The sequence below is a fragment of the Mya arenaria genome, chromosome 9 (assembly GCF_026914265.1).
Source record: "Mya arenaria isolate MELC-2E11 chromosome 9, ASM2691426v1".
Lineage (NCBI taxonomy): Eukaryota > Metazoa > Mollusca > Bivalvia > Myida > Myidae > Mya > Mya arenaria.
In genome coordinates, this window is record NC_069130.1 from 43,672,487 (window position 1) to 43,697,863 (window position 25,377).

A 25,377-nucleotide genomic window follows, 5' to 3' on the forward strand; every position below is an offset into this window, starting at 1 on the left:
TAATATTCGATGGCCATTCAATGCAGATGTTGAACTTTGATTGTTATTATCTATTTAACATATTTCAAATAACCATTTTAAAGTATTTATTCTCTCGCCGTTTTATTTTAATGTTTAGTTGCAGAACGAGTGTTAATATCTTCTAATGCGTAAATAATTCAAATATCTGCCGTCGCGCGCAGAAAATTATTCGCAAAATTTCAAAAACTTGAACATCAAACGGTTCTCAGAGCACAACATCTACATAATTGTCCTCCTTTTCATATTTTTCTCCTGCGATCGCTTTCACCATAGCAGATTTGAACACCCGTAAGCAGTAAAGGTCGCATTTTCTGCTTAATATGGACTTGTAATGATAATTTGTTAACCGCGCCCCCTACTTCACGAAAATTACCGATGATTCACGGCGATAACCGATTAACGCGCCGTAAACTTGTTTTCCGTCAAGATTGACAGCCGAAGTTCCGCCTACCAGCATTGGTAAAATTCTCCAGCATCAAATTGAAGCTGAGCAGTCCGCGGCGTCATATTCATGCCCGAGGGCGCTTGAAAAAACCTCATTATCTTCTTTGTGATCAAGATCACATCACGTGACAAAGCCTTAACCAACTATGATTAAGAATTACACATATTTTAATGAATCTTTAATACATGCAGATACCTTTCTATGCCTTATTTAAAAAGCAACCAATACCGTTTAGTAACCCAGTTTAAACTTCGAAATATCACACCACAGTATCAAATTCTTATCCCATTCGCATCAGTGATAAGCACATAAATATTGATACCAGTCATTAAACGGACACTTACATATCGTCAAGAATTAATAAGGACTAATTATTAATTCGTAAACGAATCACGGATAATTATATTGTCGTTATCAATTTCACACCTAAGGTTCAAATAACTGATAAGCCGCGACAAGTGAACTCTACTTATTAATGCATCTAATTAGTGCACCAGGAAACTTCAAAGGGACATCAAAAAGGCCGCCGGAGACGCCAACAAGGATGCTGAACCCAGTATTTCCCTACCACCTTGCGGGGCTCGGGCTCATGACCAGCTTTCCAATAGAAGGTAACAAACGGGCTACATATGCTATTGCATTGAATATAGAGACTGCATTGAGAAATACGTTTGCCTTCTGACTTGTTGACTGTCGGAAGTATTTTACATGGCATTGTGTGTGGTCAGCTGAGCCACAAAACTCTTTTATGTCTCAAAACTTTACCGTTTTTTTCAATTTTTCACTAAGAAACGGGCGATTTAAAGTCACTCTTATACGCCCTATGCACTATTCTCTAAACGTAACCTATGACAGAAGCAAATTTAAAGCAAAACCTGGGTATGTTGTCTAGTGGTGTTGTGTTTCTCTTTGATTGTGTAGGCTTTCATCCGTATGTCTTTCAACGATTATTTAAATATTTTCTTGTTGGGTTCATGTGTTTAACGGTGTTAAGTCTGAGTTCAGATTCTAGGCTTAAAAATAAAACCTTTATTTTACTTTATTAAAATTTTCATTTAGGAGAAAATTGAAGGTAAATTGATGTATATATTAGCCCAGCAACGTTTCACATTAGGTTTAAATAATGTTGTGTAATTGTTCTTTAAATATTTTATGTTATTTCTGAGTCTGAATTCTAGAATAAGTCTTAAGATCGTTTGTAAAAAACAATATTTAGGTTTCGTTGTTTAAGGTGCCACTTAACATATACGCTATTGAAATATGTCGTTGAAAATTGTATTCCATAATAAATAACACATCATTTTTTTCCTTGTCACTTATGAATGTTGGGTTTTGAAATTTTGTATCTAAATATGTCATACACATATGTTCATCCTGACAATTCTTTTACTTGACATTTTACTTGATTTCTTTGTCGTTAGAACAAAAACGGAATTCATTTATAAGATCAAGTGCATTTTTTTTTCGACAATGTCGTTCTGTCAAATAGGATCCTTTGTATTTTAAATCGTTTTTAAATAACAATACATAGACATTGTTTGGGTAAACAAATTTGATTAAACCAGGATAACACTATGCAATGGCATACCAAAATGAAGATAAATACATAAAAGAAGTCGACAAGATAGTACATACAATCTGTGAGTAGGATTTCTATTGGTCCTAGATATAATAGACGCTTCCATAGGAAGAATGAAGAGTGATCCTATTCGAAAATGCAATTACACAAAAAACACACGTTTAATGTACATATAAGAAAGAGTCTATTTTATCTATCATGTTTGCTGTATCAAATATGTAAACTCTAGATTTAATTTGATATTTGATAATTAAATGTTGTTGTTTTTTTCCACTGGAGCGATTGCGATAGTTACGAGTAAGTTGCTTTAAGACACAGTCGTGACAAACTAAGTATTGCATTTCAGTTTGTACGTCATATATACCTGAAATACCATGGTATTCGAACTAATATCTGATTATAGTTTATTCTTAATGATAATGAGGTATCGGCGACAACCCCGGTACCCTATTTCGCTGGGAAAACACTATTTAATAAAACAGAGCGTAAAAGTGTACCGGAGGTTTCGTGCAAAGTTATGATTAGTGCTGCAATCGCAGAATAACTAGATGAAGCCTTGCTCTGGCTAAAGTCGTTTGTTTTCGTTTGTGAAGTATTTGTATGTAGAAGTATACGTATGTCGAAGTATAAATATTTTCAAAGTATATGTATTTCGAAGTATGTATGTCGAAGTATATATATATATGTCGAAGCAAATTGGATTTTTGTTTTGTAATTAAACATAAGATTCGGGTCAAATCGCCTGTCAAATCTCTCATTTTCTTTAATAATCCAATATCCAAGTTTAAACCTGTAACAATATTTGAAAAGAGGTATTTTTAAAAAGTTTTATTTCATTATGTTTTTTAAACGCTTTGTAACTTAAGTAACTATAATTCAAATGTTCTAAGTATAACCTTAATAATCAGTTTTATAAGGAATGTAACAAAAGTAGTTTTTTTTAATATTATATGTGTGTTATATGTATGTATGTGTACATTGGTTGCGCCATAGTTTAAGCATGTGTGCCTGAGAAGAATGCGTAGGCTTGTAAAAGTCCTGCGGAATAGTTAATTGGTTTTGTTCATTTATATTCGTCCATAAAGCACAGACTTCCGAAATACACCATATAGCAACACCATTCTAATACTCGGTACATTTCAATTTCCCGCCAATTTCATCTCACTGACCACTTTCATTGGCCGCTATAATGACCAGCACACTTTTCTCACATAAATTCAGCCCGAAATCAACATAAATCACGAGAACTTTTCCCAACCTGTTAAATTGTGTCATTAGCAATTAAACCAGTATTTGAAGTGATCTGCCCAGTTTGAGATTAATGAGCGAAAAGTTATCAAAATGAGCGGAAAGTAATCAAAATGAGCGGAAAGTTATCTCGGGTCTTTCATCCAGCCCTCCCGTAGACATACGAGAGCCCAAAAACAGGGCCGGGTCAAACTTTAAAGTCTTGACCGGGATGATAAATGGTTATGATCTCATCAAATTGCTGTTGGTGTTCATGTCGTGTAGAGAGTGAAATTTTACGACGTCGACGAAGAACAAAATCTGCATTGAAATAATATTAATTTGATTTAAAATGTTAAGCAATTTGAATTATTGATTTTAAACTATTTTCAAAGGAAATTAAACAAATGATCTTTATTGATTCATTCCAACAAAATTTCCTATAATTTGAACGATTTTATTGCCACACTAAATTCTACAATACTAGTATATACATGAATGTATTTAATTAATGAAATGTATATATTCGAAAATGTTATATTCACACGTTAATAAATGTATACATAAAGTTTATCATATCAACATCTTTTTCCAAAAAAACTTGCAAAAAGGTTAAATCCAATTCCTTTCTTACGCTATTTCGTTTTGTCTTCTTTTAATAAAAATAACACTTTGTATTTTAACACATAAAATGTTATATGTGTTTACCTTTAAATAAGACAGTCGCTTTTTCTTATTATAATGCAATTTAATCGTGAAAATACGGTATACATAATTCAGACGGACACACAGTCAGTTAATTTCGACTTATACAATGAACATGGTCAAAAACACATAAATATGTTGATAATGATCAATGTCAACGTGATCGAATGCATAGAGTTATAAACTCTGTAATACAAATCGGGTATATATACAAAGAAAAACGCACCAAAATTTAAAGTAAGTTAATACGTTACAACAAATTCGGTAATAAATCTTGGTATAAACTATCTAAATTAAATGAAGGATGATTTTTTTATTATATTAAGTTCTAACATTAATTATAGCTGATCTTACTTTTAAGATAACCTTTAACAACCAGACAAAGCTTAATATGCTTACTTCTATTATTTGATTGCTACAATTGTAAATATTGAACAACATACGCGTTTATATGATATCATTATTTAATATATTTTTCTTTCTAACATCATTAAGTCGGAAACACACAGACAAAATGAAGTTTATCTTCAATATCATTCGAATCACAACATAGACAATAAACATCTTTGGTTTAGTACAATATTTTTTTCTATAAAACAATTATATTCCAAACATGTATTACTGTACAATGAAACGCGGATCCCACAAATTAACAAATAAATCAAGACCGGCCCTCCCTCGTGGGTGCTAAATTTCTCGGACAATCAATTAGCAATCGGAACACCTCTGTTTTCTTAGAAATCAAAAGGATACCGGTATTACACAGATTGTACAGGTTGTTCGTTAGAGCCGGGAAATACATCTGACTGTACCGTTTGATGGCGTCATTTAATGGCCCTTACCAATTAATGGGCACATTACCCGACTGAACACAACCTGTTGAGTTTGTTTTGTAATGGGAAGTTCAAAGGGGCTATCACATTGGCCAATATGGTCAAGCAACGGTAAAAGATGATGTTATAATTAAAACAAAAACTAGGTAGTAGTTAATATATTTTCTTCGGAGCCTTCCAGGTTTCAATTTAATCCTGTTTTTTTTTGTTTTGACTTTCTTGGCAATAAAGCACTTGTCAGAAATAGAAAATGAGCTAGTTATTCAACAGTTTTAATAAACTCACAAGAATAGAAGATAAAGTCGGGTATGTTATAATTAAAAGCAATCTTAAATGATATGATGTCATTATTTCCTCTTTCAATAATATACATAGTGGGAACTTCTAGAGCCCGTAAAAAATGTTGGTTTGAAAGTGGTATGGAAAAAATACACAAAGATAACCAAAAAATAAACAAGAAAATATTAATATTCTCATAACTGTTTTTTACACAGACATACATTAATTTAAAAATTAATGTTACTTAATAGTTATTAGTTCAACAAATTAATTTAATTCATTAATAGGGAAAATACACAAAAATACATCAAATATAGAACTATTCTAAAAAAAGGTCTCTGCCAATCAAATTACACGTGTGAATGTTGATTGTGTTAATAACATGCATATAACTTGGAAGCACTCAAAAGCGAAAAAATCTCCCAAAACGACGTATCATGAAATTTTATTAGTTTTTTTCCCGTCAAACCGCAATTATGGGGCGAATCCATTGCTTTGACGTTTTCAATTATTTATATCATTGATATCTAAACATAAGCATACACTTTTGAAACAAATCAAAACCAGGGTAATTTGAAAATGAAATAAAGAGTTTAGTTTATTATCCGGCACAGACGAAGGTTACATAACTGCCGGCGATAATTTCCGGTACCCGCCTACTTTTGTTTCAGAGCTTGAATAATTGGTCGCCTCATTTGCATACTAATAAGCCCCGAATTTATTCCGGACACAGTCTCGGTATTTTTAATAGTAACCGCGATTTAGCCTTTGTGACACAAGGTACCTGTAACTGTAAGAATTAATTAGTGCCGGGAAATAAACGTATAATTTTGATTAAACATGGAATTTAACATGGATTACCAACAGTATTCTACGCTTGAAACTGAAGCATTATTTAAAGGTATTCTGCATTGTCATTTAGTTGAGCTCTATCTCAACTTAGGGATATTATTAGTTTATTTAAAGATATTGATAATTGTTTAAGTATAGTAGGAAAAATGCGTTTTTGCATACATATTAAAACGTTGAATTGAAAACGTAAATATTTGCAGGAATACATTTAATTTATTTCTAAGATAAGGTAAATACTATAAAATAGTTTTATGAACTTCTAATTAATTGCTAAAAATATTTCAAACAAATTAAAAACTCGTTTCTGTTTAACCGGTAGTTACTTCTTTGCAGGTCAAGGACGTGTTAACCAGTTAGGAGGGGTATTCATCAATGGACGGCCGCTCCCGAACCACATCCGGTTGAAGATTGTTGAACTTGCCGCTCAGGGTGTCCGTCCGTGCGTGATCAGCCGCCAGTTGCGAGTCTCTCATGGATGCGTCTCAAAGATCCTACAGCGCTACCAAGAAACTGGAAGTATCCGCCCGGGCGTCATCGGTGGCTCCAAGCCGCGAGTCGCCACTCCGGACGTTGAGAGGAAAATCGAGCAATACAAACGGGACAACCCTGGAATCTTCAGCTGGGAGATTCGAGACCGTCTCCTGAAAGAGGGACATTGTGATCGGAGCAGCGTCCCTAGCGTGAGCTCCATTAGCCGCGTCCTCCGCGCCAAGTTCAATATTAAGGGCTCAGATGGGGATTCCGGAAGTGAGGGACCGGATGAGAGCGACAGTGAGCGAGTGGAGTACAGGGGGAATAACCACAACATTGAAGGCATTTTGGGGGATTCGAAAATATCGCCAAAACCGGAAGCCGATGATGGTGAGTGAAATATTTGTTCGATGCATATTTAATGCCTCGATTATTAAATAAAAAAATCTTCTGAGCTTTAGTGTAGCTATGTCAGTTTTAAACAAATGGAATTGTGGAATTCTTTTATTTTCCGCTTGAACGTGCCCGATAGCTGGCGCTAATTTTATATTTAGAAATTAGTCGAAAAACATATACGAAAACTAAATCATTTAAAAAAGAACAATACGAAAATGAGTGATAGTCTTGTAAAAAAATGAAAAATAAATTAATTTAAGTGACTAAGTGAAAAAATGCTGAAAAAGAGATTTCGTGTGTTTTTTAGAGAACCGTAATCTAGGGTCAATGTATTTTCATAAAGAAATATATTTTACTCATGTTTTTTTTTTATCTAATACTTGTAGTTTGGTAATGAAGCTTTAAATAATTATATATTGTAGCTCCAATACTATGATTTTACTTAAGTTGTATTCATTTTTCCCTTAATGGAAGAACATGATCCGATTAGGTTTACTCAGCTACAGCGAGTTGTGTTCATATTCATGAATTAAACATATAAATAACGCCTCTGGAATCCATTCCAAACGAAAACCGTCGACAACAAGTCAATATTTTCCAATATTCTTTTACTAAAACACATCCAAAAGTTGAGAAAAAAGGTCAAAGTTATGAATTTTGATTATAATGACACAGATATACAGCCGCTTTATAAAACCAGCTAAGTACGCAATGGTGCAGTCAATAAGGTCACTGACTACACACCCAAATGTACCGAGTTCGAATTCTGAGTTCGTATTCACTAATGCATTGAATCTGAGTTTGAGAATCAAGACTCATATAACGTAATTGCAATTTTTCATTTTATTGAACTTTTTTATTGGAAGAGAAATCATGGTAAAACCGGTTATATATATTGCAAATACAATGCTTAACAATTATTTACACTTTTTCGGTAAAAGTAGCTACATTAAAGACAATAAATGACATCTTAAAATTTACTTTCCATGGTCCGAGTCTAAAACTCGGGCTGAAGGCGTAAGTGCATACGGATAGGAGCCTGCTACCGATCAAAACATGTTTCTCTCCTTTCTTTCACGGGCTTATACATTTTTTAAAGATGCACTCTTACTCACAGATAAGTTTGATCCTAATAAATAATATTGTTTTATATTTCAAAACGGATCAATAAATGTCAAAAACAATTGTTCTTATGAAGGATACCGAGTTCAATTTGAAAGAAATGAGCATTAAACACGGTATTTCAACCTTATGAGACAATAGTAAACCACAGTAAATATTTTAGCAGTCACCAATCATTTAATATTTTTGCGCTTTCTGCTATTAAATACACGGTTACAATCTTGTTTTCAGTAATTAATAATTTCTATAAATACATTATTTATTAAGTAGTAAAAGGTTTATCAGTCAAAATTGATTTTTGTTATACATGTTTATGTATTCATTTTGAATAAGTGTGTCACTTAAACTAATTCTATTTTTTCCACCATTAAGAAACTATTGCAGTGTATACGGATGATTTGGCTAAAATATTATTAAAAGTATGGACTTTTCAGCTGTGTTGCGTGAAACGATATCAAACAGGGCAATCTTATATTGAACAGAACAGAATAGAATAGACAGTCTATAAGACTTGTACTAAAGTACATCGTCTAATTAATACAATTATAAAGTTATGTATGACCAGGGCGTTTTAGGACATTTTCTGCATACGTATTAACACGGACAACTTTCTGTGGAACTCTCAGTGATCAAACATTATTTTGGGGAGAAAAAACAACAGAAAGCGAGGACACTCATTGGAACTCATAAACTTGTACATTATCACTCGTCAACTACATAAAAAGAATAAAAAAAACAACGTTTTATTAATTTTATTCATAGACTAGAAGTGTTGTTTTTTTAAAACTTTTTGCTTACAATTATATGTATCACTAGCGGATTTAGAGGGGGTGCCAAATGCACCATTTGGGTCTTAAACTGTTTAAAATTGCAGGGGGAATACCCCCAAACCCAACCCCTGAGAACTTTTCAAACCAAATAAATTCCTGGTCTGAGGGGGGGGGCGCATGTCAAAAGAAGGTACCCCCACCCCCCCAAGTTACGACCCTCTTAATTCAAATCCTGAACCCGCCCCTGTATATATAATTTGTTCCATATGTTTCAATGGAAATTTCAAAACTCGAAGGGACGCTTACATTGAACGCTTATGAATCAATCCTTTAAATCAACTCTAAAATACTTATCACAGGAATCAAAATTGTTGTAATATTCAATTTAATTCACCACGCGAATATGTTACTTTACACAACTCTTTGAAGCCAAAAATCACAACATGGGCACGGACAGTTAGGAGATGGGTATCAACTTCATTAAACCAACCGCATCCCAATTCTTCCAAAAACTTTGAAGACATCGAGACCGCCATTTGTCAATCAAACCTTACATTTGGTTTGCTAATTGGTCTCAGGACTGGCCCCGGGTCCCTTAACCATATGGAACATATCGGTAGGAGTAATTCCTGTAACGAAGGCATGCTGGGGCCCATATTTGCTGACTGAATAATTACCAAGAATTGGATACCCGAACGGTATTCATAACACATTCTAAGTCATTATCTTACTCAAGATTTAAAAAAAAAAACGTTTTTCACAGGTGATTTGATAATACATTTTACATATATCTCAAAAATACTTCATTTTCATTACTGTTATTGAATATACATAATTTTATGTTGAAAACACTTATATATTTCTTTTAATTTGACTATGAAAACTTTAAGAAATCGTCCAGCAGATCTGTTAATGCATGATTCATAAATGGCAGTTGAATAAGCTTTTTAATACATATGTTTTTACATTGAGTATTTTTTTCATCACAATGCCGCATATAAAAAATTATATATATATGTTACGGTTAAGAATTTTACCCATTTTTTCCCGTGTTTCTCGACGGAAAATGATATTAAAAATTGCCTTGTGAATTAAATTAATTATATTAGTCGACCCCCCCCCCAAAAAAAAAAAAAAAAAAAATGTTATTTCTTCTAGAATTTTTTATACAAGCAGACGATAATATATGTATAAAAATCACCCGAAAACGTTATGTGTTTAAGCTTTAATATGTTTATGATTCAGAATAATACATTTTAATTAGTAGATTTAATTTTAGTAAACCTACAATACAGGACACGAAAGCAAAGGGAATAAAAACAATTATATGAATCACATAAAAACGGAAAACAGCTAACGTGATTTTTCAAAATATATAATTACGTTTTCTAAAATAGTTATCATTCAAAACAGCATCCTACTTGAAAACTATTGATTATTCTACTGCATTTATATATAAAAAAAATGTTCTAGTGAACAAGAAAAAAGGTTATTTTCTTAAATATTTATAAAGAGTGATGTTATGGACGCTTATTACAGGAGAACACATCAAATCAATCGATCAGTTTGTCATCGTTTTGTATGAAACAGTGTCTAGTAGTTGACACTTTAACTAGTGCTCATTTGATGAATTTGTAAAATTTAAATCAATTTTAAATACAGTTCTCTCATTCAGTCCAAGTTGCACTATTTAAAAATCGTAATTTCAGTTTCAATTTAAAAGTTATCATCCTATAAAGTTACTCGATTGCGGTCGGAAATAAAGTATTTAACCATTCAAATTCAACGGTGATTACTTTTTTCGTCAATGAATTCTGATCACACAATCAAATACTTGTCGGTGATAAAAACGAAACAAATTTATTCATCATGCTCAGTCATTTCAATTTTCTCCAAAATTAACTTTTTCGCCAAGGAATTTGACCGAATCTCGAGTGTTTGTTCTTCATTATAATATTACACCAATGATTGTAATGGTTTTCAGCTTTTTGGGCCAAGATTTCATTTGATTATACGGGCTTCTAAATTATTTCAAAATCTCGCGGGGAAGCAAATCTCGTCTGTCAGGAGATTTGATGGATCGTGTGCGTATTACGTCATCAATTTGGTGATGTAAAGAAAATCAATTTTCTCGTCAATTTCACTGTCAAGTTTGATGAGGTCAGGGCTGTTTAATCTCAAATCAAGCTGAAAATGTGAATAATAATACGAACCACTTCATTTGCAACAAAATAGTTTCTTTTCCTTAGTGTCACGTAACGGGTTAGATAAATATAATACAATGGCCCCGTGTCAAGTGGAGTTTAAGATATACGAAATGAATCACAATTGAACTAAAATAAGGGACTTAAATTTATTGTATTACTAAAATCACGAACGACCAGTTTCGTCTAAAGCATGAGGCTTTTTTCTGTACTTTTTAAAGTAAATGTCTACTATTAAAAATATTCTTATAAAATATAAGGTACGAGAATTCAAGTTTGATGTGTACTAGTATTTATGTTGTCTGTTTTCAATGTGAAAAAAAAATTCTGTTGTTTTCCATTGAATGGTTATATGTTATGCTTTCGATAAGAGCTGTTCCGATGGATGTATTATGACAAAAAATGTTCTGCAAGTTTTGTGAATTAAGTTGGTATTATATTTTATTACATTGCCATGATATTGACGAAACAATTTCGTCACATGGATACTAAGATCGCGATGTGTTCTGATTACATGTAGCACAAGTGATGAAATCCTTGTACTTTATATTAACAAAAAAATCAATCGAGTATTCGATTCCACTTCGTACGATACTACAAATTGTTTATACATTTGAAAATATTATATTAGCATTTTATCCTTTTGTATTACAAACATCTGCATGTCAGCCCCCCCCCCAAAAAAAAAATAAAAAAAAAAAAATAATAAAAATAAACAAAAAATCCCCTCTAAAACGCCTTCGGCCCTCATTGTTTTTGAAAATTATCATGACATGCTAAATATCCATCATTTTTCAATACTTAAATCTACATTTGGACCGCAGCTCCAAAAACCGTGACTGTCGTGTGCCATTCGAGGTACTAAGTCAGATAATTTCTTATCATAATGTTATCTCTATGTACAAATTTCTGTCAAATTAGGCAAATTGTTTGTGTTATCATTGCGAATACTTGCTAAATATGACACGTAGCTGATAAGATCGTAACGTTGATAGTAACGTAATGAGATCAGGTAACGGACACTACAACTATGAGGAATTTTCGTAATAATGATATAAACGTAAAGTGATTAGGTAACGGGTACTACAACGATTAGGAATTTAAGCAATTGTTTCTTACATGTATTATGCTCCGAGCATTATTTAGATATAATAACGATAATAATAAAAATAAAGAATAAAACATAATATAATTTTTATATTTATAATCCGTTTATAATCACTATTGATGTTATACTAATTTTTGTTATCATCGTTATTAGAATTATGATTAATATTATAAATATAATAATAATAATTATTATTATTATTATTATTATTATTATTATTATTATTATTATTATTATTAATTATATTAATAATAATAAAAATAATAATAATAATAATAGTCAAATGAGTTAAACATGATAATGCAATAATAAAAAATGCATCAACCTTCACCTTTAAAAACAATGAATCAAGATGTTATTAGATTTTAATGATTGCACTGTGTTGTTAAGCCAAAGAAAACATTATTGGAGTCCCATAAAACCTGCCAATTTACATTCATATTAATGTCATAAAAACCACTCTTTCTCCCAGCCCTAACGATTTGCAACCATGCCATTTTGTAACCCCAATTAATTCAGTGTGACCCTGGAGTCACTTCTAAGAGCAAACTTTAGCCCCTGTCCAGAGCATTAGCTTCAAACTTTGACCTCCCGGAAGTTAGCACCCAGCATGCACCGGATAAAATCTCTACCGTACCTTTGAAACCACTGCCCTACCTTATTTATTTCATCGCTGTAAAGTCAGGATTGGAGAAAGTGAACTGATTTAACTTAAGGACAAATCTGTTATTCAAAAAGAATTTGTTCGCCCCCTTCCTGCGTATATAATCCTGTTTTACATTATTTCAATTTTGTAGTCAGTTTTTATTATAATGTTGTACCCTTTTTAATCGTGTTTGGAAACATATGCGAAAAATAATTGAATTGATTTGTAAAGCTCATGATTGATAAGAAACGACAGAGTCTTTTTTAGTAAAACAAATTAAAAAATCAACAACAAGTTATTAGACTGTTTTCAATGCCCAATTTACATTGAGATCAATTTAGTATATCATATATCAAATCACGCAAACGCTTGTGGTATGCAAAGATATAACTTAAAACAAACACTATATGTACGTTATCCATGTTTTCAATGACAAATTTTACATTAAGATCAATTAAGTAGTAAAAATACATCATATATTAAATCACTCAAAAGCTAATGATATATACTGATTTGACATAAACAAATAATATATGTACATAATCCATGATTTCTTAGTGTATATTTTCATTATAAGAGTCCTCAAAAACTGGACAATAAACGTTTTAATACGTAGATAAAATTGTTAATTAATTGTGATTTGCTGCTATTAATTAAGTACAAGCTAAAATAGCAATTCTCCGGGAAATGATTACAACAATAATTAAACCAACGTTCCCTTTATGTTAGAAACTGTACCGCTTACAGCAACGGAAATTGTGCATTGTTTGCAAATTATATGGAAGACGAATTTCATACAATACGTAATTCTGCAACAGCTGGTTAGTAGGAGGATAGAAGCTTGCTGTTTAGCTTGTTAGCTTAGGATTAAATTGTGTACGAAATGATACAGATTCTAGAAATCATTACTCGATTAAACACAATGTTGACCAAATGAACTTTAACATTTAAATTCAATTGTAATGCACAGCGTGTTCTCGTTTTCAATGAAAACAATGACATCAACAACAACAATAACAACTTGTATGTTAATGATGGTGGGTATTATTGAAATAGCATTCCTTTCCTTTTTATGTTTTTTTTTCTTCTTATTAATTTCATAATTGTTGTTAAAGCTGCACTCTCACAGATTGAACGTTTTTACAACTTTTTATTTATTTTTGTCTTGGAACGAGCCAATTTTTGCGAAAATCCATGGAATCCAGTAATATAAGACTCCTGACGAAAAAGATCGCAGATTTTTATATTTAAGTTCAAAAAATGATGTTTTAGGCATTTCTCTTAAACCGTTAGTAACGGTTTAAGCCATAAAACATTAATTTCGAACGGAAATATGAAAATCTGCGTCAGCAATCTTACATCATTAGTTTGTAGATATTTACACAAAAATTTGCTCTTTCCAAGACAAAAAAAAATAAAAAAAGTTGTTAATATTGTAAATCTGTGAGAGTGCAGCTTTTATAATAATGATGACAATCATAATTATAATAATACTTATAATGATAATACTAAAATAATGCATATACAAGGACTGCTGGATGTTTTTCAGAGCAGTAACATTCAATTTTCCAAAACCATCGCAGTATGATTGTTAAGGAAAATAATGTTGTAATGTTGATAATGTTGCTGTGTGAAAGTTTAGGCTTAACACATTTCGACCCTTCCGATTGGTCAATTGTTTCATAATGGCCTCGATTTGACAGCAACCTGCTCGGCAGTAACTTTGATCCATCATTTTGATTGGCTCCCGCTGTGCTTTGAAAATCGGAACACCTCTGAGTGATTGATGACGTTTTAAAATCCTTAGCATGTAAAGATTATTTAAATGCATAGATTCCTTTAGAAAATATTGTCAACGAGAAAAGATCTAAAACATCTTATTCATAACTCCAACAGGGCTGTATATCGTAAGTTTACTTCGTGATTTATCATAGATTCGGTATAATATGTTCTTGTGAAATATTTCACGCATTCCCGTGCTGTTATAAAACCTTCGAGTTATATCGTAACTAACTAGTGTCTGATCCTTCGTCTAGTGGAAACACCCTTGACTGTCAATCCAGGGGTCGCAGGTTCGATTCCCCGCCGCAACACTACAAACATACTAATCGTCTTCCGGGGGAGACTTTAAATATGGGTCCCGTATGACAGTGCGTTACACTGTTGCACGTTAAAGAACCATGGAAGCTCTAACCAGGGTTACATTCTGTCTGTGCACAATGATCCAAAAAATCTTAATTAACTAACACTCTTACACGAGCACTCGCCGAATGTTTCTTGCCCGAGTGCGTGTATAAATAACCTTACACCCCCGTCGTAACTAATTAGCTCAGTGGAGCGTCCCCTTCGGGTGCAAAAGGTCCCAGGTTCAATACCCCCGCCTCATCCTTCAGTGATATCAATAGCTCCCTTGCTTAACGATCGGCATGCAAAAGATGAATGTTCTGGGAAATTTGGATAACGCAGAACTGGTTAAAGCCCAGGAATGTCTGTTTCGAGAAATGTTGCTCCGATATTTCAACCTTATGAGACTATAGTAAACTACAGTAAATATTTTAGCATTCACCAATCATTTAATATTTTTTTGCGATTTCTGCTATTAAATACACGGTTACAATCTTGTTATCAGTAATTATCAGTTATTATAAATACATTATTTACTAAGAAGTTTAAGGTTTATCAGTCAAAATTGATGTTTGTTATACATGTTTATGTATTGATTTTGAATAAATGTGTCACTTTAAAGAACCAAAAGGTATATTAGACAAGGGCTAGGGCTTCCCTTCCAGATCTCCTTGTTTCACACTCTGTTTTTCACTCTGCTGATATTAAGATGCGACTGAAAATTGTGATACCTTCTAACTAATTTGATAGTACACGACGGATTCAAGCAAAGAAAACAACCAACTAAATAACTAACTAGAACTAAACAGCATTTTGTACCACACAATGTTGTAACTAAAGGCAAGTAGCTTATTTAAGGTAGCTGATACACAAATAGGCGCGTTTTTGATGCATGGTGAAACCATATTATGTTTGTATCAACTAAAAGAATGTTATGAGTTTTGGTCCTTAAAAATGCCATACGCAATCAAAACTCGTTATGTCGAACTCTATGATCTCGATGTTCTGGTATCGTCGAACTTTTTTTTCGATTTTTTTTTTCGATTTAGTTTTACACTTTTTGTATTACGGTTATATCGATGGAACTTTATTTCGAAGTGTTTCCCGTGGTCCTAACTTCTTCGACATAGCGAATTTGGACTGTAGGTCATTTAAGTATTGATTTCAGTTGAAATTAAGCTAATTTAACTAATTTACAAACAAAAATGTGAAGTCAAGTCAGGTCCAGTGTACTAAGTAATGTACGGCCACTGGCCCATAAAGCAAAACAAGCTGTATCTGTATATACAGTCGAAACCCGATGGCTCGAACTCCAAAGGTCCGGAGAAAATGCATCGAGCCTCAGAAAATTCGAGCCAAGCGGGAATGCGTTTCTTCCGGAAAAAGAAATCGATCCTATACATTCAGTTCGAGCCAAGCAAGTTCGAGCCAACGGGGATAGGCTGTGGTGTACTAATGGTAAAAACAATCCTATCAAGTAAATACCTTGCTTTAAATGACTGGGTTCACCAGGGACCAATATGTAACTTTATGGTAATCTGAACTTTCAGAGAAATAGCTTCCATGTTGGTCAGATTCCTTATAGAATCATGATAAAATATACGGTCGTGACGGAACGTTAAAGGTTCAATTTACATCAATTTTATCATCCCAGGTTGAATAATAATTGGATGAAATCCATTGAAATATGTAAAGTGTGACGCCGTTTGTCATAATTCCTAAATTATAAAGTAAATATACGGGGATATGTACAAATGAAGCTTAAAATTAGCCGGAAAGGAATTATAATCCATCGATTTAACTGATCTTTTTAAGGTATCATCGTTACTCGGCGCCATCAAGTCTGGTGAAACCAGCTCACTTATGAAATTAAAGCTTAAAGTCAATTTTAATGTTTTGATGCGATTAGTCCCGCTTGGGCGCTACGCTAAGGCGTTTAGGACACCATACTTTATTTATTTATTTTTTTCCTATTTATTCATTTCAACATTAAGAATGCGACGTTCGATTTACGAACGCGAATAATCCGCGTAAAATAAAAAAGGTAAGAAACCGCCGTTCTGTAATTGACGAAATATTAAATAAAATATTAAATAGTGTCAACAGCGATGCATTGATGGTGGTCTTAAGACAGCTTAGTATTTAGATTTTTAAATGCTGTTGCGATATGGTAAGAGGTCGATTGAGTTTAATGAATAACGATTATTCAGCGATTATGAAATTAATTAAATCGCCTGCAGTGGAATAAATGAAGTCGGTCAATGCAATTTCCAACAGTTCCGTAATTGGTCTCTGCATATCATGAAAGTTTAAAATATAATGCGAAATGAATTAAAATACGATTCAATGTCTGGGCCTGTTTACAATATTCCATATGTTTTGCAAATTTTATTATAGAATCAATTAAATCTGAATTTATGTATGTCGCAAAACAGGCCCGATGTGATGGAAGTCGTAATTTATTTAGTGCCATTTTATACTTCCTAATATAAACATGTTTTGGTTGTGACTGCAATTCATGACTAGCAAACCATTGGCACCGGATTTTCAAACTCAATCATTTTTTAAAAAAATCAAAAAAAATCTTATAATTCCTTACTAAAAATTATAATACCGAATATGTAAAAAAATATTGAATTTTTTTTTTAGAAATATGCATTTTGTACTGTATAATATACTAACGTTAGTACATATCTAAAAAAAATAATATTTTTCAATATTTTTTTACATATTCGGTATTATAATTTTTAGTAAGGAATTATAAGATTTTTTTTGATTTTTTAAAAAAATGATTGAGTTTGAAAATCCGGTGCCAGTGTAGCAAACATTCTATTTAACGTTGCTCTAGTTGAGTTTACTAACCTACTAATTATCTTGAATAAAAGAATCCTTATTAACAGACAGACAGACAGACAGACAGACAGACAGACAGACAGACAGTTTATTGACTTGCACATAGTACATCGTCACAACACATACATATTATAATACAATTTGTCAACGTGTATGGGCAATGATAATAAACAATAATAAATACACATTATAACAAACAAATACTGTAGAAAAAAGAAAAAGAAAAAAGACAATAAATAATAAATGAGAAGGTGAACATGGTTTATAAATGAAATTAAGTATTGACATTTAGTAAGTTTGATCTTATTTTAAGAGATTCTTTAACAAAGATACAAAGTTTTATAAGTTCCGTTCTGTTAGTTGAATTTATTAACTGGATATATTTAAATACTGACGGCTTTACAAAATAGTATTTCTTTAAATATTTTCTTCTAAGAGCATCAAAGTGAGAACAGATGCATATAAAGTGAAATTCATCTTCTATATCCAAAGAATTACAGCATTGGCAATATCGTTCAGCTCTAGGTATGTTATTTCTGGCATATCTACCTGTTTGAATACGAAGCGGATGAACAGATAGACGTAATCGACTAAAGTAAAATCTTAAATTTCCTGGTAAAATATCTAAGTAAGTTTCATATGCAAAACATGATTTAACTGTTCTATATATATCCAATACGCTACTATTTTCAACTGTTCTGAACCAATCTTGTTTGAAAGTATCGTATAATCTACACTTGAAAGATTCAATAAACACAGCTACATCAATATTTAGAACATTATCAAAGACGTGGCTAAAGCCAAAATCATTTAACATTTTTTTAACATTATAAACCCAATTGCGACAACCTTTAACACAGCGCTGAAAATGGTGATTAAGGTGTTTAATGTATGGCCCCACTTTGGTCTATCCAGACTTGTTACCAAAACTGCCCGGTTATTGAGAGGGCCAGTTTAATTCTGAACAGTATTTAAAATACAAAGAAGCCAACATATATACACTTCCTTACCGTAATCACTGAAAATATCGCAAACATCAGAAATGGCAATGATTTTAATCGTTCATTCCAGTTGATTTTAAAAAAAGAACAAAAAGGCAAACAACTTAATTTTGTTCATGGTAGATCGCTAAACTAATTCTTCGGATTTTCAACATTCAAAATAAATATGAAATGCAGTAGAGAATACATGTCATTTTCGTAGCGTCGTAATAACTGTGAAATATGTTAAAAATGCACTCTTACTCCCAAATAAGAATTACCACAATTAATACAATTGTTTTAATATACCAAAAAGGATGAATATTTGTCGAAAACAATGGTTCTTATGATGGAAACCGAGTTTTATTAAAAACAAAGCTGCAGGCAACACGGTATTTCTTTCTTATGAGACGAAAGTTGATCGTACTAAATCTTTTACCACTCACCAATCGTTTAATATTTGTGCGTTTTAAGCTAGTAAAAACCCTGTTTCAATCTTGTTATCAGTAATTAATATTTTTTATTAATGCATTATTTAGTAAGTAGTTAAAGGTTTATCACTCCAAATTAATGTTTGTTATACATGAGCATGTATTGATTTTGAATACGATTGTCACTTGAATGGTTCCCAGGTTGAGTTGTATTTGCATTACAAATACTTGCAATCATATGCATTATAAATTTTTACAATGTATTATAATTTTTATTTTATTTAATTTTACTGTTTCTGAATTTTTCAGAGGATCACTCCGACTGTGACTCGGAGCCCGGAATCCAACTGAAGCGGAAACAACGGAGGAGCAGGACTACTTTTACCGCGGAGCAAATGGAGGAATTAGAACGCGCCTTTGAACGCACGCACTATCCGGATATTTATACGCGTGAGGAATTAGCGCAGATGACGAAACTTACGGAGGCAAGAGTACAGGTATTAAGCAAAATATCTCCTTTTTTATCTTACAAATAAAGTAGAAATGTACTAACCTCAGTTTTTTACAAACTTAAGATATTCCTAATTCTGAATTTGCAGCTTGTTTTTGTTTTCTGCTATGAAAAGTCATTGTTCATTTATGAAGTCTAAATACAAACATTATTCAACAGGAAGCGAATTAAAAACAATACAAACATAAACCAATTACCTGAATTCGCCGCATGATTTTTTTCGCGAATATAGGAAATTAAACCTTTAACAATACATTTTAAAAGTTCATTGATTTTAAATTCAAACCGTCCGTGATGGTCTATGACATATATGAACTATTTTATACAGGTATGGTTTAGTAACAGGCGTGCGCGTTGGCGGAAACAGATGGGTAGCGGCCAGATGTCGGCCCTTAACTCCCTCCTGCAGGTGCCTCCCTCTGCCGTGTCTTCCGGTCCCTACATGCTCCATGACTCCACACCGTACTCCTTTCCCGCAGCACAGGGTAACCATATCTTGACATAAGTTTATCCCAATGTGTCATTAAGTCTTTGAAAATGGGTCTATCTCGAAAATATTGAACATCTGGAATAGCTTGGTTTATGGTGTATCTCTTCTGGGGTTTCAATATACAACCGCAATCAATATCATGGTCATACATCATTGACTTCCTTCACTATGTTGGTCAGTTATTAATAACATGAAACGTGCAATCCGATTAGCTACATCATTCTTAAATCACATTTATACCAATATTGTATACCAGCCCTGCTTCTTAGGTTGCAGACATATACCTACAGGAGTAGTTCCCTAGTGTATTATCAGAGTACCGTGATAATTTTCGTTTATTTTATACAAATGTTGAACAGAATGAGACAAATTGACTTTAAGTTGGTAGTCTTCAGTTGTTTGATATATAAAACTCTTTGGGTTATTGCATAAGAAAAAAATCAAGCACACAATTATAAGTATAATGAAGCTTATTATATAAACATGTTCTTCATTTATCAGACGCCATATGGCACCGGTCCCCAATGTCGTCTGCCATGTCAGCTATGACGCACACGATGACGTCATCAAACCTGAAATCAGAACACAGCCACGCGCCGGCCTATCATAACATTATGGACAACTACTTCAGCCATGCAAGTCAGGTAGGATACATTTTCCATAAGTTACCTCAAACACAGTACAAACTTTCGTTAACCATAAAAAATTCCTCGCTCCCTTCGCTTTTCTAAATCATTAGGTTTTTACATAATATGTTCTTACTATTACATAATCTACGTTCCGCCTGACTCATAACTAATTTACATACAGTCGAAACTCGCTTTGTCGATAATTCGTTATCTCGAAGAACTTCCTGAGGTCCAAACGACTTCGACGTAGCTAATTTTGACTGAAATATGCTTTAACTATTTCATATACTAATTGTTCCCATGTTTATTCTTTGTAGATGCATTCCCTGGCAAGTCTTCAGACGAGCCTCCCTTCCACAGAGGGTTTTCCTCCTACATCTTCGTGGCCCAATCAAAACACGCCTAGCTCCACGCATGCGTTTAACGGATACTCGGCAGCCAGTCATATGCACCATTTTAATGACGTCACGAAAAACGCCATACCTTACAATTCACATCTTTGTTCAGGTAAATTTCTATTTTAAAGACGAATCGTAGATAAATGTACATTACAAATTTAACTAAGATAGAAGCAGTGAGCGAAAACGACCGCTGGAATAGGTTCCTTTATTTTGTTATACATTAACTAAACACGATTTATAGTCTATCGAATACTGTATGACGTCAAGGCCAAATCAATTAAATTGAATTAATCATGCAGGCCAATAACCGAAAATCCGTGCACGATGACTTGACTCTGATTCTTGGGTGATAAGCTATAATTTTAAAACCATAACATGAGAAATATAAATATATATTTTTTTAAATTGAATACTTTTATTAGTACAACACTGGAGTTCGTATCAAATCGAATTAATCGTATACGTAAATCGTTAAAAAGACCACAAATCGCTTTGCTGTTTATATGGCGTTGTTTTGTAATATGTTGTGATAAAGTCAGTGATAGATGTTGGTCTTTTCTTGCTTTTCGATCATTCAGTTTTCATATATATACTATTCGTAAAGAAAATTAATAGAAGTTACTAGGGTGACCATAAAATATATTAAAAACTAGAACAAACCAGTTTTAAAGCTTAATATGTTTCTACTTACAGTGAACAATGTGGACCGATATGTGGCAGACGAGAGTTTAGCTGCCCTCCGCCTTAAGTCACGTGAACATTCGGTAGCCCTCGGTTTGCTCGGCACTGGTGACAGCGGAAGAGTATCTGCTGGATTTTGACGTCATCATGTGACGTCATTTTGACCGAACTTCGTGTGTGTTAGTGAAATAAGTCATACTAAATCTGACTTAATGCGTTATTCTTCAGAAATACGGGCTGGCAGGCGTATGGCGATTTGCATCCACCTTTGATAGGGTAATGCCGGACGTGAGCAAACCGGATGAAAATCGGATCAGATTACGTTCAAAATGCTTGAATTGAACAAAAACCTGTATCTGATTTTGGCTTACCTACCATGACAGCCGTTTACAAACATACATCAAACCGAATGACACGAGGGAGTGAACTGTCTCATTTTTGAAAATCAAGCAACTATGTCTCATTTCGTACAGATGCACGAACAGTGGAGAAGTGGTGATATAAATACACGAGAATTAATCTTGGTAACGGTTTCTACGCATTGGTTTCGAGTTTGTCGTCAAGCATATGGTGATGTTTAAAGTATTTATAATAATCTTCTAATGTGCCAGGCGTATCCGATATAACGAACAATATCCGTAAGAATATGTACAGAGATCTGGGCCTGGTTTCACAAAAAAACAATAAAGCAAACTTAGCAAATGTTATTGGAGTGTTATAATTTTTGTCTAATCCAAGTATAGAATTTCGGGATTTTTTTCATGTCTAAGTTCCCGTAAATTGGACTATGCTTCTTATGATGTTAAATTTGATATAAATATAAAATAAATGTATGTGTTACCGTGAGAAAACGGACAACTTTCCAAGGTGTGTTACGTTTTATAGTTTTGGTTTGTTCTTAAAAGATAATTTTGCCTGATTGATCTTCGGATACATTTTTAATACGCTATCTTTTAAAGGAATAACCTAATACACCCGTACCTGTGTTTATTCAAAACAAACTGAAATGTATATATTGAAAGCTTAACACAGTCAGTATTGGTAATTAAAACACCATATATACTATGTCAAACAAGTGTGCCTTTATTACCATTATTATGTTTTGTATACATTTAAATTGTTTTTCTATCGTTTGATTTAATAACAACACGATGTCTGAGACGAAAGGCCTTAAAATCTACTGATTTAAAATTATGGATGTCATAATGTATAAATAATTAATATACGTTGTTTGTGTATTTGATTTATAACTGTTTGTAAATTAAAATATGATGTGTTGATCAATGTTGTTTGTTCATCTTGAAATTGTTTTTTTCTTCGCTTAGACATAACAATTCCTATAAAACCTTTAGGTTACCTTAAAAACCTTTAGGTTACCTTAAAGACCTTTAGGTTACGTTAAAAACCTTTAGGTTTCCTTAAAGACCCTTAGGTTACCTTAAATACCTTTAGGTTTCCTTAAATACCTTTAGGTTTCCTTAAAGACCTTTAGGTTTCCTTAAAGACCCTTAGGTTACCTTAAATACCTTTAGGTTACCTTAAAGACCTTTAGGTTTCCTTAAGTACCTTTAGGTTTCCTTAAAGACCCTTAGGTTACCTTAAATACCTTTAGGTTACCTTAAATACCTTTAGGTTTCCTTAAATACCTTTAGGTTTCCTTAAAAACCTTTAGGTTTCCTTAAAGACCCTTAGGTTACTTTAAATACCTTTAGGATACCTTAAAGACCTTTAGGTTACCTTAAAAACCTTTAGGTTTCCTTAAAGACCTTTAGATTACCTTAAAAACCTTTAGGTTTCCTTAAAGACCCTTAGGTTACCTTAAATACCTTTAGGTTTCCTTAAAGACCTTTAGGTTTTCTTAAGACCTTTAGGTTACCTTAAAGACCTTAATGCTCTCTTAAAGACCTTAAGATTACCTTAAAGACTTTTAGGTTTCCTTAAAAACCTTAAGGTTACCTTAAAGACCTTTAGGTTTAGGACAAATCAGGACTTTTTGTCCGTGCACAGTTATCATTTTCCATCCTTAAAATGGCTCGCTAATTGCTTTGGAACAAAAAATAGTTTTCCCAAAAGTGCACCTGAAAACACTTATTTTATAGTTATGCTATTCTTTGATGCTGAAATTGCAGAAAAATAGTACAATTAAAGTATTTAATATAGTATTAGTGGGGAACGGACCAACAGCGGTACAGTCAAGAAAAAAATACAAAACCGAAGCCTCATCTACTCGGCCACAAGGTCTGATGCAATACCTGTTGGATAGTTTAACCTTTATCGAATACATTGGTAACACCACGTGATAAAGTGATAAACCTAACACGCAACAACGCTTTGGAAAATCTCGTTGCTAACGTTTTTCAAAATGATGGTTTCCAATGACAATATTTGAGCAAATATCAGCATTTGTTGAAGGGTTCCAGATATCTGTCTCTTATTTTCAACACTCCTAATGATATGTCACATCTATTTCGTAATATTTTCTTTCGTAAAAAGTGCATTTTATAAACCATGAACGAATCCCTTTGAATGCTCGAGTCCAGTGAAACGAAAGTGACTTCATATTCACTCCTGCGAGAAAAGGTCAAGAATTAGCATCTAGTTAGGAGCAATAACACTAAATGGACAATCAGTTCAAACATCAATTCTAGACAATGTCAAGAACATTAAGTTCTCGAACTTATGTTTTTAGATTTAGCAGTTCTTCAATGTATTTCATGGTTTGGCCAGCTTGCTCAATTGTTGACCTTGGGGATGTAGCTGTTAAAAGGCGGGGGGGGGGGGGGGTGGGTGTCAGTTTTGAAATGACATGGGAGTACATGTCGGAAAAGTAGAGAATAGTTTGGTCGATCGATGCCGATGTGGACAGGCGAGTGAGAAAGAGTATATTTGCGAGCTTTATATGATGTACTAATACAAATCAAAGCACCTTTGAAGCCTTTAAAAGCGTATGATACAAACACGAGAATTCTTATATTTAAACAATCAACAACCAAACAAAAGTCAATCTTTAGACAGGGACTTTTGGGTCTTTTTTCATAGATAAAATGAAGTCGCTTTTTAGACTTTGGAATTTGGGCCGCGTAGAAATTAACTGTTTTTATTTCTATACAAAAGCTTATATTTGTTTAACTCGTGTTCACAAATAGGACGCTTTTATTATTTTCAGCATTAAAGTAAAAAGAGTTACACATAATTATGCATTTATCGTTCTGTATCTATCTATGGAATACCTAAATTGTGCCCATTTAAAGCGCAGAAAGGTTTTTAAACTTTCATACCACTTAGCCGACACCATGTGGCCAGCAATTTTATTTTTTTTCCGAAATATGGATGCCTGATTTTCAATGCACGTATATACGGCTGTGAACACAGTTTAAAAGGTATACCAGACTAATTCATGTAGAAAAGATATACCTCGTCATAATTGAGGCTTTTAATTCCACAGACCACCCAGTAAAATGCAACTGCCAAATTTAGTTGAAGTTTACCAACAAGCGTGAATCAATTTATCTCGCCAATTCTCATTCAGCGTTGCGTGACTAAATGCGTTAATTTCGAACGGTGAACGCGAAAAAGTTCCAAGAAGCATTGCATTATATGGCAGATAGAACCTTTTCGC

General features: G+C 33.0%; 1 protein-coding gene across 1 annotated transcript; it reads left to right on the plus strand.

Annotated features, from left to right (window-relative positions):
• Positions 1 to 621: 621 nt before the first annotated feature.
• Positions 622 to 23,043, plus strand: LOC128245657 (paired box protein Pax-7-like). Its single transcript, XM_052963866.1, has 7 exons — positions 622 to 1,077; positions 6,275 to 6,802; positions 19,356 to 19,543; positions 19,886 to 20,042; positions 20,549 to 20,691; positions 20,994 to 21,183; positions 21,771 to 23,043. The coding sequence occupies exons 1-7, from the start codon at positions 942 to 944 to the stop codon at positions 21,896 to 21,898; spliced, it is 1,470 nt and encodes a 489-aa protein (XP_052819826.1). The 5' UTR covers positions 622 to 941; the 3' UTR covers positions 21,899 to 23,043.
• Positions 23,044 to 25,377: the final 2,334 nt, after the last annotated feature.

Coding starts and splice junctions, on each gene's coding strand:
- LOC128245657 (XM_052963866.1), top strand. CDS start 942: ATGCATCTAATTAGTGCACCAGGAAACTTCAAAGGGACATCAAAAAGG. Junction 19,544..19,885: donor TTACGGAGGCAAGAGTACAG/GTATTAAGCAAA, acceptor TATTTTATACAG/GTATGGTTTAGTAACAGGCG. Junction 21,184..21,770: donor CAATTCACATCTTTGTTCAG/GTAAATTTCTAT, acceptor TTCTACTTACAG/TGAACAATGTGGACCGATAT.